Source organism: Sciurus vulgaris, assembly GCF_902686455.1.
Source record: "Sciurus vulgaris genome assembly, chromosome: 4".
Classification (NCBI taxonomy): Eukaryota; Metazoa; Chordata; class Mammalia; order Rodentia; family Sciuridae; genus Sciurus; species Sciurus vulgaris.
Genome location: NC_136464.1, coordinates 118,237,352 through 118,252,495, shown reverse-complemented (window position 1 = coordinate 118,252,495; position 15,144 = coordinate 118,237,352). Strand labels below are relative to the sequence as shown.

Here is a 15,144-nt window from a genome sequence, read left to right as displayed (position 1 = left end):
TTCACATCTCACATTGCACCCAAGGCTCACTAAGATATACGCATGTCCTGGGATAGCCAACAACTTTAGGCCAATGGCCGTTTCCAACTTGGATGGGCGGAGGTTCGATTCTCATCAGAAAGCATTCCCTCACCTTCTGCTGTTACTCCAGCGTTCTTGTGGAAATTTCAGCCCAGCACTTCCCCAGACCCTCATCATCCCCTTCTGAGCACCACGGTCAAAACATTCCTTCCTCCCATATGCAACAACCTACAAGGAAATACTTTTGCCAAACACAACCTTCTGTGTTTGTGATTATAATTCAACACTTTCCACTGGCACAATCCTGGCTGGTGTGTTATAGTCCAACTTACCCACTATAAGAGTTATGTAACTATTTTTTATGATTTTTATGATTAGCCTTTGAGCACCAAGACACAATCCACATGTTTTGTTCCACATTGAATGCTTGGTGTCTGTAACTCCTGATAATGATAGATGCTCAATAAACAACTGAAGGAACAAAAGACTTGCAATACATAATGCATTAGATTAGATATGGATATTCATAGTCCTTTGTGTAATGTGACTTATTGGGTAATCTTATTTCCCTATTAGCTTCCAGGTGGGTCATGCCAAATTTAAAAGAAATTAGCCATATAATTATCGAGTTTATCAGTGGCATTTTGTGTTTTTGTTATCAGCATTTTGAAAGTCCAACTCCCTTATCCTATTTCCTTTTGCTCATCCATACCAGATTATAAATTTATAATGTCATCTAATTAATCAGTTAAACAATTAAAAAAACTTATAAAATGCTATAGCAATATTTTTAGAATGTGGTGATTATAAGAACAGTATAAACTAATAAAAAGACACATGAAATATTTCCGTACAATTTCTCATACTTAATCTCCCCTCCTTCATAATTTGCTGTTGTAATGACATCTCTGTTTTTATTAAAAAAAAAAAAACAGAGAAAAAGAAATTTTGAACATTATTGCCTCTGGTATTTGAGGAGAACACTAATAATGATGAATAACTGCAAACATTTACTGGTATTTATAAACACCAGACATTTACATTACTTTCTTTCTTAATTTTCTCAATAATCTTAGGATAGATCATGTTACCCCATTTTATCACTGATGAAAATGAGGATTAATGAGATTAAATAATTTTCCCACATTCATTATCATAAGTGAGAGAACCAGGATTGCAAGTAATATATCTTTGATCTCAAATCTCATGTTCCTAGTAACCATAGCACAGTCCAGCAGGTTTATGATTAAATAAATTTTTATTCTAGATATGAAAAATTTGCCAAGTAAAACACACTACATGAAACTAACAAATACACTCACGTAGAGAATAAATCACAGCCTGAGTTTTAAAAGATCTTCTGCAATGATACATTTTCTACAAAATTAAATTTTAGTCATATACTTCATATGGTCATATTAAATAAAATCTAACTCTCCCATAAAATAAGGCAAATAAGATTTCTCTTTTGTTTTCTTCATTAGTGAGTTAAAACTGCATAAAATGTCATGAGCAACATTAAAAATATTTATTAATTAACTTCATAATGAAAGTAGTATTTCTCTTAAGCGGCATCACAGGAAGACTGGACTCCACCATTACACATTAAAAATGTACATAAAATAATGTAATATACAAAGTTCTAAGTTTCACTATGTCCTAATTCTAGTTCTTAAAAAAAATCTCTAATTTCTGAAAGAAATACTTATTTGTTTTGGCCTTCAGTTATGTTTTTATTTAAGTAGATTTGTGTATTTGCATCAGAAGTATTTCTGACATCAAATAGAGCTGACTTGCGTAAAATTGCTAAAAAGGCTCCCGAGCTACTCTTTTCCTCTAACTTTTCCCTACAGGGCCAGGGGACCAGTTCTTGGCCCGTAAGGAGATAGAGGTTTTCAGGTAAGCAGCTCAAGTTTGCAGACTAAAATTCCTGAATGCTCTGAATCATGAAATTTTAACTTTGTTAAATTGGGAAAGTGTAATGTATTTCAGTGTTGTAAGGAAACTCATGTAGATAGATATGCAGATAACTCACGGACAAGAATAAAAAAATTACTTGCCAATGGCAAATTGACAGTTCTGTAGTAAATGTTTGCAAAACTCTGTCTAAATTTGCAATCAACTAAATCTCTTTATATTGAATCCTATTTTATACAAGAATCCAAACTACCAAGTTTACCAACATTTTATGAGAAAACAGTGTGTTTTATGTATTCATCAATCATATTTTTATTACAGGCCTCAGCAGTAATATAATGTCAATGCAAAAACAAATGTAAGTCTTAATCTAGTTATCATTTCTAGGCACTAAAGACAAAATGCATACATACACATCTCATTTAAAAGGGAGTGAGTCAATGATTATGGGTTTTTACATTTCTATAGATGAACAGGAAGAAAGAAGAGACAGAATGATGTTACTACAATTCCTTCTAGTAAAATTTTGGGGGTAAAAAAGCCAACAACTTAAAAGTAGAAAATAACTTCACCATCAGTTGCATAACTACCAAATTTGTAGCACAGTATCTCCCTGCCTTCTAAATCCTAGAAGGGAATGTTTATATTTCATTTAAAAACATTCCATTATATTATGTCATGCTGTTATTTAAAATAATACTAAGCTAGACTTCTAAGATGATAAAACCAACCTACCTGGTATTTTTTTTATAACCAACCACCTAACTGTAGAATTATTTTTAATGGTAACCTACAAGTCACTCAAAAGTGAATGACTGGATTTCAGGAATTGCAACTTCAAGCCATTTTTTATTAATTGCCTTTCAAATAAGTTCCGTCTGACCAAAATAAGAAGAAACATCTTGATTTACTTTTTAAAAGAATTCATAATGACTGACTTCTATGAGGGATCCACATTTGCACTGCATACGTAATCCCGCTAACCACAGACTTCCCTTGCCATCTTATGACTTAAAGGTAAGCATTCCTTTGCAAAGTTAGATCCCTGAATCCTGACATTAAATGACGTGATAAATGAAAATAAAGACTAAGGAAAACCGAAGCACATACCTTCACAAATATGGTTCCTACTAAACTGTGCTCTACTCAGTGTCTGATCAGTAGTTTCTTTGGATGTAGGGTTTGCATACAGCTAAGGTTCCACTCATATTTCTCTCTAGTGCCGAAATAAATCAAGGATTTCTTTGTGTCTCTTACCTTTGCCATGGCTTCTCCCATCCTCCAAAAGCGGCACGACAATAGTGTTGTTCACATTTCCAGGTGACCGTACAGCTGTGTAGACAACAGGCACCGACTGTACCACCACGGGGATGCGGTGAACGTGACTCAGTTTGTTAGACTGTAAATTCATGGGACTTGAAGGCGGTACAGGATGGATAATGTGCAAAAACTGCTGGCCTCCCACGCCAGACGCAGAGGCAACAAGGGGTCCTGGAGTTAATACTGTTGACGAAGACGATGCTGAAGATACTGATGTTATAACAGTTGGGGATGAGGCTGGACGACTAGATGAAGATGAAGAGGTTGAAGTTGAAGAAGGTGAGGAGGCAGACGCTGTCATGGAAACTGGGGAGGATGAAACGGCGGTAGGGGATGTCCTGGCTTTGTTTATTGACAAGTCCACTGGCTCAGTTTGTGTTTGGAAGTGATCTACGGATAATGAGTCCTCCGGGGGCTCCCCTTTCACGTTATTTAGCAACAGGGGAACAGCTTCCATATCGGGGTAGTTGTGGACGTTTGGAGACTGTGGGGAGAAAAACAGAACACATGTTTATTTTTCTTAATTAAACATTATAGTAGATGTATGATTCATTACTTGCATGTTTATTATTATTGTTTTTTTGTATTGCCACGGGACCTTAATTCATTCCCCCAATACTTGAAGAATTGTTCTATGACAATGATTAAAACTAAAGGTACAAAAGTACAAAACCGTATGACAAGAGACCGTAAAGACATTTTCTTTCCATCAAGGGAGAGTAACACGATTATTAAAATAGAGTGAAATCAATGTTTTATGGAAGAAAAAGAGGTCACGGGAATCTAAGAATGAACAGAAAGTTTACATAGAATCTTCTAAAAGACAAGTTCTGAGTACAAAGTATTATGTACTTAGAACTGTGCAAATACAACCTATTTAATTAAAAGTTTCCTTTTGTTGTTTGATTCATGGCTGCATTATGAGTCTTGATTTCCTATTATAAACTCATGCTAGTTTTCATTAGATACTTAAATATCCTTTGTGGTTCTAAAATTCTACAACATAATGTCTACCCTTACTCAAATTATCATAACCTGGATACATAATATCACTTGGCAGCAACCCTGAGAAAACTCACTACAACATTTCCACTTTCACATTTGCTGGAAGAGCTACTATAGTCATGTTCATTTTGAACATTAAAAAAGAACACAAAGTTCTCCAAACTCCTGGGTCTGATAACTAAATTATCAAATATTAGTCATGTCTAATGACTGAATTACAACTGAATTCAGGGTACAACAAATTTTTTTTGTTAAAAACGTACATAACCATTACACTGATATTTTAGGAAAATCCTATACTGGCAACTCTAAATTGTCTATGGCTTTTCGTTTAATTTAAAATAATGATAATTGTGCCCAAATTCATTTATATTCCTATGTGTTAGTGTGCAAAATTTACTAATAAAGACCTCAAGATCTGACCCAGACTAATGTTCTCAGCATGCTATCACTTGGCATGAATATACATCTGTTCATATACTTACTCACTCATAAATTTAAGAAGCACTTACTGAAAGTCTGCTTCTGAGACCTCAAATAGCCCAATGGTTCCACTGGCATATGTCAGTCTAGCCTTGACAAAAAGAACTAGCCTATTAAAAGGTTATTTTGGTAACATTTATTTTAGCCAGGCTAGCACACGAATTATTGTTCTATTAGATGAAGATCAAACTCTTTTCAGCTTTTTTATGATATCAGGACAACGATGCCTAAAATTATGTTGTTATTTCACTCTTAGTTTCATAAAAGATTCTGGCTTGTTATTCTCCACCAAAATGTGAACATATTTTTTTAAGAAGACAAAATGTGTTTCTGAAAGCCTTTCTTTATAGAACATAAATTATAGCTCCATTCAAAATATAAAACAGGCAATAATGCAAAGGCATTTTATTCATCAACAATGAGAGAAAAAAAAAAAAAAAAAAAAAGCATCAACTAAACCAGATCAACTAAAAAGGAAAATGGGCTGATGTGTTAATGGTTTTCCTTTTTTTTCCTTCTTCCTAGCTAATATGGCTACTTACCTAAAAAACATGTCAATTAAGAAAAAAAAAAAAAAAAAAAAGAGAACCGTCCAAAATATCTCCTGTATGAAATTCTAAATGACAAGATTTTCACTTTATGTGCTGAAATATAACTTTTTTGAATCACTCAAAGACTTTAAGAAAAACAAAACAGACACCATAAATTGAAATTTTTTATTATAAAAGCTATGAGTACTATTTACTTTTCCAATAAGAACAGTATTTCAGTTTGTTCTCAGCATTACCATTTAATTTCTTTGTAGAACTATGTCAGGTGTTTCTTATTAGTATGTTATACACTTAAGGAAATCCTTTGTTGAGGCTGCTTTCATAACAAGATATCAATTGGATTATTATTAAAAATAAAAAGCACATCATTAAGTGCATGTACTGAATGCCACTGGTTTGACTTTAAATATACTCTTGATAATAGTGATACTCTTTTCTTCTTCTTAGGTATCAGACATACCCCAAATTCTTATTTTGGAAAGAGTGATTAATTCCACTGCAAATTTTTCTCCTCATACCTAGCTTAGCCATAGGTTCCTACTTGCATTTACAACCAAGGTTGGGAGTACTTTAGAACAAGTGATAATGACACTAGCAGGTGACACCAATTCAGGAGAGTTGGGGAAAATGCAGAGCTCGTTTGCAAAGAAATTGGCTTCTGAGACCTCAAGCCTCACTAAGTTTTGCAAGTGGTTCAGATTTCTCTGGATGATGAACAGAAACCCAATCTTGGTAAGTCTCTGCTTCGTTCCTGACTGAGGAAAGCACCTATTCCTTAAGCTGATGTATAGGGGCAGAAGTGTGTTTCTCTCACAATCCTGTTGCCTATGCCAGAAAGTTGAGAAGACCAAATACTAAGAGGCACTAAGTGTTTTCAGACGCTTGAGAATTGCATCTCTCATGTGCTCAAATCAAAATACTCATAACAATAACAAAGAATAAAGCACACCTTTGGATTAAAAACTTGGGGCCTAGGACAAATTATGCATGAATTTATAAATGCAAGCATCAGAGACACATGGTGGTTCTTTTTGTATGTATAGCAGCAGCATATTCAAAAACAACCATCAGTATAAAGAGGGCAAAAATCTGTACTGTACCATTCATCTGTATTCAGTGTTGACACAGCATTGTGTTTTGACAGTCCCCACTAACCTTGTATGATATGATAATATGGCAGGTAAAGCTGCCCATAATTCCAGCTTCAGGCTGCACATGCATATCGGTAAAGGCAGCCACACTGCAAAAACGTGGGCTCAAAATGGCTATGGTGCACTTCCATGCCTCCTTTTAAGAAAAAGACCTGATAGGCTCGGTCCTGGAAGCCGCAGTAGGAATCCACTGCTTTGCTGCTAAGGAGTGGAAACTGAAAAGCACTGGTTCTAAGGTTTGGACCCTAAATGGGAAGCTGTGGTGAGGTACTTGGAGCATAGCAGATGGCCAAGAGGGAAACGAAAGCTGAGGAGAAACAAAAGAACACACGGAAGAAATGCCCAGGCAGCTAGAAACCGTGGGAAAAGACCACACACACTTGGAAAGGAGTGGGGACATGCACCCAGGAACTGACCTGAAGGGACGGGGATGCTGAGAAGACAGACAACAAAGAACATTTATAAACTGTAAGCATGATGGGGAAGACAAGCTGCTATAAAAATAATAAAGAGAGGATTTCATACTAAAATTTTACTCTCTATTGCTAATTCCTCAATTCTTGACACAACATTGATACTACTCACAGTAGTAACAAATGAGTGTTTTGTTTGTTTTCAAATAAAACTCCATCCAGATTTTTGCCTGGGAGTGACACTGGTTGAATTTTTGCTATTGGTTCCCCTGGTATGGAACGATTAAACTCTTACTACAAACACATTAACAAACAAAAACAGCACTCCTTCTAAAGGCATGATAATCATATGAGAACACTGGATTTTTATCAGAGAGTTATTTCCTAAAAGATGATATCTCTGAAAGAGTATAAAGTTTTTAAAGTTTTACATTATGTATTAAGAAGTAATACCAAAGGCCAGGCACAACAGCACATGCCTGTAAATACCAGCAGCTTGGGAGGCTGTGGCAGGAGGATCACAAGTTCAAAGCCAGCCTTAGCAATTTAGTGAGGTCATAAGCAAATTAGTGAGACCTGGTCTCAAAATAAAATTAAAAAAAAGGGCTGGAGATGTAGTTCAGTGGTTAAGTGCCCCTGTGTTGAATACCTTGTGCAAAAACAATGAAAGAAAGAAGGAAAGAAGGAAGGAAGGGAAGGAAGAGAAAGAAAGGAAGGAAGGAAGGAAGGAAGGAAGGAAGGAGGGAGGGAGGGAGGGAGGGAAGGAAGGAAGGAGGGAGGGAGGGAGGGAGGGAGGGAAGGAAGGAGGGAGGGAAGGAAGGAGGGAGGGAGGGAGGGAGGGAAGGAAGGAAGGAAGGAAGGAAGGAAGGAAGGAGGGAGGGAGGGAAAAGAAAAGAAAAATAAGTGATAGCATAAATACACACAAAAGTCCAGCAAAGTAAATGTAACAATATACTTCACAAAGTGTGTGAAAACTTAAATATAAGTCAACCATATTGTCATAGTTTTTTCACAAATCTGAAGGTTAGTCTTACTTATTATAATTCACTCTAAAATATTATTCAGAACATTCTAATAAACATGCTCTTTTAAGTAAATTTCTGGAGACCACTTTTGAGCTTTGTTATATACATATATTTTTCCTGAATAAACATTAGAAAATGTAACTTCAGCTTCAGGCATTTTGCCAAATGAAAGCAAAGGAATCTAAAACCTCCCACTTGTTAGTGTCCAGAGTATTAGATGAGTTTCCCAGTCAGTCAGGAAGTTTATTATGGTCTGCAGTGAGTAAGAAGCACTTTTAATGCTATTAGTGTGTTTTAATCACCTGGAAATCTTAAAAGAAAAAAAAAAAAAAAAAACATGTCTGACAGCACCCTATCTTTGGAAAGCCCTCCAGAGAATCCTATGAGTCGTCAGATTGAGGATCCTATAAATAACACAGGGTTAAATGTTACTCAAGACTTATACTGTCTGTTTCATCTTTAATGGCACCAGGGATTCTTGGAGATGTGGCCCTTGCACACATATATGATGGTGACAACTATCCACCCATCATATAAAAAAACCTGTTTTATATTTTTTTTTGAAAAATAATTTCATGGCAGTTTTTAGCAAAGATTATAAAGTGACTAGCCTAACATCACATGGCTTGTGGTTAACTATGAAAAAGACCTTTAATAACCTGTTGTATGATATTGTAGGAAGAAAAACAAGATCTGGGAATAAAAATACTTGAGCTGATAACCTCCCCCTGCTGCTTATTAGCTGTGCGATCTTGGTTTCATCATTAACATTCTCCAGGTCTTAACTTCTCAATCTATAAGGGAGTAATGTTAAGTCCAAATTTGTTAAATTGTTGAGAAGACAGAACCAAAGGTGTCGAGTACTTTTAATGGTGAGAAATGTGAGAGACAAGCAAATGAGCAGACTTCTCTCTTAGAACTAAAAATTCCAAACCCAACTCCATCTATTACTAAAACCATCTCAGAGGTGACCTGACTCACTGAACACAGCATGAAATGTATTCTGATTCTGGATCATGAACACTCATTGCCAAACAACCAAGTGGATCTGGGCTACTGAACAAGTTGCTTTAGAGACCACTTAGGATTTAAAAAAATAGAAATTCTGAAACAAGACAGTTACTTGATGATGATGTTGCTTTCCATATATTTCAGCCTTACCAGATCAGCCCACAGAAGACCATACAATAGTTGATAGAATACATTTTAACTGACTGAGCTGATTGCATAATTCCACAATACAAACAACCTCTATCAACCCATATTTCAAGGTACTTATACATTACGACGATAATATATAAATGTACTCAAATAATTGGGAGATGTTGGGTCATTCTTAGAGTTACCACAGATAAGTAGAGGATGCTTGCTTCTTGTGTCGCAGAGGAAAATTATATAAAGTTCAGTTTGACTTAATGACTATATGGAAAGTGCTTTCAAAAGCTTATTGTGCACTTCACATAAAAAAGGAATTAAGGGCTGGGGATATAGCTTAGTTGGTAGAGTGCTTGCCTTGCAAGCACAAGGCCCTGGGTTCAATCCCCAGCACCGCAAAAAAAAAAAAAAAAAAAAAAAAAAGGAATTAAATCAAATTCCATCTGTGGTCACTTGACTTTTTAAGTTATACTGCATATTTGAAGTGCAAGTATATTTTAATTAAAGAGCCATTTTCTTTAACATGATGTGCACAGCAGGAAGATAGCTCAGTTTTTGTAACTTCAGTTTCTCTCATTAACAGATGTAATTTGAAAGGTGTACTCACTGTGCTTACAGCGAGGGCTCTGCAACTCTGACTGGCTATTTTGTTCTACGTGCAAAGGTCACTGAACAACCATTTCTGAAGAGAGTATGTACACCACTTTTCTCTGAACTCTTACAAAGTAAAGGTAAGTCTATTTTTCAAAATTTGTTTTTCCCTGTGTCCCGATGGTCATTAATTTTACCTTGCTTTCAGTGATTTTTCTTCTTCACATGTTCAAGGGCAAAGTCTTAAACTAAATGCGATAGAAGTGAGAATTTACAAAACTGACCAAGAAAAAAATTAAAGTATACTAAAGAAAGATAAACTGTAATTCCTTTAAAAGTATGCGTGAGGAAGTAAAAGGAAACAAGTAGAACTACCCTATGCTGACCACCTGAAATTTGGTCTCAAAAGTCTTGAATGTGTTATCTACTGCAAGGAAAGGAAAGATATTTCAATGACTCTTTAAATTCAATTTCTTTATATCAACATCTCAATTGTCAACGTGAGAAATGACTGATTCTGTAAGAAAACTCAGAACATATGCATAACATAATGAACTCTTCATTTTTACATTACTTTTTATGCTTTCAGACTCGAATTAAAAATGTTAACCCTTTAAAAGAGTTCATCCACACATTTAAATTGATCCCCAAATTTCCTTATGCACTAGTTGTATATTTTCCCAGAACCTGTACCCCAAGACTTTCACAAATTGTATCAATCGGACTATATTTACAATCAGCTACAACTTTGAAACTCAGGCTTCGCCCATGTGTGATACAAAAGGAGGAGGGGGATTTTTTAATGCATTTTTTTCCCAAATTAATAGCAGACATCCCTAAAGACTGAAAAGAGGGGACAAACATAACTCAATTGATGACAACTTTTCACATTTGAGAGAAGTGAAGATAGTGGTCAAAACATTTTGAATCTTAAACTACTTGAATTTTATTCATCTGGTCAAACTGGACAAAGTGTTGTTATCACTAAGAAAAAAGTCAAAAGAAGTAGTCTAGGAAAATAGTTTAATTCCTATTGTCTGACAGTTGCTTTTAAACTTAACCTCATAAAGCATGCCAAGACATCTGAAAAATAAATTTTACCATATCAACTTTATCATGTTTTGGGAACAGCAGAACTATAGCAACAGTAAACAGATCAGCGGTTGCTACGGAGTTAAGGGAAGGGAAGGAAGAGGGCTATGAATTGATGCAGCACAGTGGACTTCTGGGACCTTGAAACTATATGAAACTGTGTGGCATATATATGTCATGATGCATTTGTCAAAACCCACAAACTATACAATACAGAGTGAACCTTAATGTATCTATGGACTATACTTAATAATGATATATCAAGATAAGTTCATTAAATCATTCAACATAACAAATACGCCATGGGAATGCAAGATGTTAATACTGGGGAATTATGTGCAGAGACGGGTATATGACCCCATGTACTCTCTGCCAAATTATTCTACAAATCCAAATTTGTACTAAAAATGTAGTCTACTATTTGTTTTTAAAAACTAAATTCAATATTTATGCTGTTGAGCAGACCCTGTTTTTATCTATTACTTTGTCTACCAGTTGCAAAACTAATGATCTAAAATGATAATCATGGCATTTATAAATTTAAAACAAGAGGCAGCTCTTAACAGGCTTCTTTTCTACCTCAGATTAGAACTTCTTTTATTTCTTCCAGTTTTAAATTTATTATTCAGGAGATGCTTCAAAATGCTAAAGTTTCACTATACATAAGAGGAAAAAAATGTTTTATCAATTTTTATGGGATGAAAGGTTCATTTAAATGTTTCTCCTGAACCATAATCTCACTCCAGTGCCCGAGGCAAATGTTCTGTGCCAATTACGTATTTTAAAATATGCAACGCTGTTTACCATTCTCAAAAGATTCATCTTCTCTGCTACCAGATGGGCCTGGCTTTTGATTTTACAAAACATTCACCATAAAGTTATTTTTACAACAATCTATCACAAAGGCAAAATAGATCACATTTCAGAGAAAAGAAAACTTGACCTCAGAGTGGTTGTGATACACACTCAAAACCCCAATACAAAAAGAACATGTAGAACAACAAATTGGTAACCATTTCCAGTAGAGGAAGATCTACTGGCAAAAGGAGGTTTTTACTTTGGCAAAATTAAAACAAGTAAACTAGAAAAGACTACATGTACTTGTCTTCTCCTAGAATACAGTTATAAAGAGAAAAAAACCACCAGGTCAAAACAAGACTAATGGTAAAGTTGGGGAAACTAGCCCTGTTCCTACCACCCCCGGGAAACAGGCAGATGTGATGGGAAACACTACACGTGGAGAAGTGAACATAAAGGCTCCACAACTTTTTGTGAGCAGCGGATTTAATTCCTTTTCTGCTTTCTGCTTACACTTTTGGCCTGGGCTTTTGGCTTCCAGGTAAAAGTAGGACAGACTCACGCAGGTCTTCTGTAGATCTGAGAAGGTGACACTGTCTCAAGGTTGTTTAAATGGTTCCATTTTGGCCCACAACTGCCATAGGGCACACACAGGTGTACACAATCCATTTACATAAGATGAACTGTACAAATGAAGCCCCCACTGAGTGGGCATCCAGACAACCACGTAAGCAGAAGGAGAGGGAGACAGACCAGTCTGGAGCCTCAGAGAGCAGCTGAAAAAGAGAAAGGACATGGGGGTGCAGGGGCCATGGCAGCCAGCCAAGAATCCCCATAATCAGGTGTAATTTACAACTATGGGGGAAATATCAACTCAGGGCTCCTCTTGGCTGGGGTACTTACTTATTCATCAGAAATTAGGATGGTAAAAAAATGGTAATAGCAATACCAACAAAAATGTAAATAAAGACTGGCATTGTATTATGCTGTGACACAGGAGTGTAAATGGGTACATGCTTTCAGGAATGCTATTGAATTGTCTCAGAAGTCTTTAAATATACAATCAGAGAAATTAAAAGTTTTGCTCCCCCCATGGAAAAGAAAAAAAAAAAAAAAGAAGTCTTTAACTTTTAAAAGTCTTTAACTTTGAAAAGTTTTGCTCCCCCCATGAAAAAGAAAAAAAAAGAAGTCTTTAACTTTTTAAATTTTTTTTTGGTTGTCAATGGACCTTTAGTTTATTTATTATATGTGGTGCTGGGAATTAAACCCAGTGTCTCACATATGCTAGGCAAGCGCTCTGCCACTGAGTCACAACTCCAGCCCCATGATCATTTCCTTTTAAGAATCTAGGCACTGCCATTCCCTCTCTATACCCCTCCTCACATCTTTTCAGCAGAGAGGAGGTGACCTTATATTCAGTCTGCTCAAAATATATTCCTGATTACTCTATTTTGAAGAACAAAATAATGTTTGGAAATGACATCCTCAATCAAATACTGATGCTGACTTTCAGGAACTACCAAAGAGAATATGCTTGAAAAGATTTAAAAAGAAGAAAAAAGGGGGCTAAGGAAAGTTACCACAGGTTTAGTCATGATTCCCATGGAATCGTGGAGCTTACAATGTCAAGTGTTAGCACTGTGAAACGGCTTTCTACAGACAGTTATCATGTCTGGAAGATGACATACGTAGCAACCATCTCAGTTTCATGCAATCTTTAGGTTGGGCTGGGGTTGAGGCTCAGTGGCAGAGCACTGGCCTAGCATGTGTGAGGCTCTGTGTTTGAGCCTTAGCACCACACAAAAATGAAATAAAGTATTGAGTCCACCTATGACACACAAAAAAAAAAAAAAAAAGGAAGGAAGGAAGGAAGGAAGGAAGGAAGGAAGGGAGGGAAAGAAAGAGAGAAAGAAAGAAAGAAGTGCTTTAGGTTGCTTTGGGATACAATCTCAGGGGAACAAATACCATTGACTTAAACAGCAAAGTAGACAATAGTCAAGAAGCTGCATTCCTGAAAACTTGGTTAGGTACTTAACAAGTGGCCTACTGAGGACATAAAGCTGAGAGTAGATAATACTATCAAACAACTTGAGAGCCTAAAAGAACTTAATTTAAAATTTATATACTATTCTATGTAAAATGTGATTTTGGAATTTGTTTTGTAACTAGTACATTAAAACACCCTAATTCTTAAAATCAAATTATCAATTAATTTACTTATGCAACTTGGATATAAATCTTTTTTCCTAGGACAAAAGGGGATGATTTACTGCAGGGGCTTGCATTTAGACATATGTGCAATTTGGAATTTTGACAAAGATATATATATGAATGTATATACTTTGTATATATGAATGTATATACTTTATATATATATACTTTGCCTTTGTTTCTAGTTTTCAGTAGAAACAAAAGAGTGAGTATAAAAGAACAGAATTAAGTTTGGAACAATCCAGCTATTAGCTGGATTCATTTAAGGCACACAGGACAGGCATCCATAGCACCAATTCTAATTAAAAAGCATGTGATTCCAATGAATAGGCAAGTTTGAAAAGTAACATTCAATGGCACTGGAAAACATTGCTTATATAATGCCAAGTGGAAAAAAAAGTCAGTGCAAGCATTTACAAAAAGAATGAGCTTAATTTTATGTCTCCAAAATTTAAACATGAAAATAAAAGGACAGAAAAAATACTCCAGAATATTAACTAAATGGTTTTTCCATTAGATGCATGTGTGTATGAACTATATTTCTCTTACTTTTTTCCCTGTATTTTCTGTTCCCTAAAGTGAATCTGCACTACTTTTAAAATAAAAGAAATAAGTATTTTCAGAAAAAAATAGTGAAAATTTTTATATAAATGCATTAGTTTTTAATTGACTCATTATGAACAAGAATTCTCCTGATTCTTAATCCTTTTTTCATTGAAACAAAATATATTTTAAGGGAAAAAAAATCTAAAAAGGGAAGAGATTCCCTTATCACTTCTAATATGTTTTTTTTTTCTAGATTCCAGTGAAATATAATGATATTTAAAGATAACTATCATGTGACACTGTTTTTTAAAGAAAATAACAGATTCTGTTAAAGTTCAATTTTCCACGATAGTTACCACTATAAAGTTTTAGATGGGTGGCGGGCATATTTTGTAGAAAATAATGTATGTATCCACTTATAATGGAATTAAACTAAAGAAAGGAGTTAAGGATAGTTGACAACTAAAGGTTTGCAATTCCAATAATCCCCCATTGGATTTAAACTGTGGTTACTGGAAATCCCAAGTTGCTTATTACAGTGTACTTGGCAAACATTTTTTACACTTGAGAAACTACCACAAATACTTCCATATCCATGCCTTTTCTTTTGATGAAAAGTTTTTTTTTTCCAATCAGTATTTGGTAAACATTACTATACAATCATCTCAGCACTGTGAGGAGTCTGGGGATGCTACAAAAGGATTTTCAAACTTTACCCCAAGAGAAGCAAGTCTTTCCCCCCAGAGATTTAGTAACATTTCCATCACTTTTTTAGTGAACTGCATTCTGAAAACAAGAAATGTATATGTTGTTTCAACCCTACATTCTATAAAAATGAAAGGCATTTAATGAAAATTTGGGGAAA

General features: G+C 35.2%; 1 protein-coding gene across 10 annotated transcripts in view; it reads right to left on the bottom strand.

Annotated features, from left to right (window-relative positions):
* KLF12 (KLF transcription factor 12) overlaps positions 1-15,144 on the bottom strand; it is a 437,715-nt gene that overhangs the window by 144,888 nt on the left and 277,683 nt on the right. For all 10 annotated transcript variants that reach the window (XR_013763670.1, XM_079138936.1, XM_079138931.1 and 7 more), the window contains one exon: positions 3,196-3,742. Coding sequence is in view for 9 of the 10 variants with exons in the window: in XM_079138936.1 (XP_078995062.1) it covers positions 3,196-3,742 (547 nt within the window). In the remaining variant the exon portion in view is untranslated. The remainder of the gene's footprint in view (positions 1-3,195; positions 3,743-15,144) is intronic.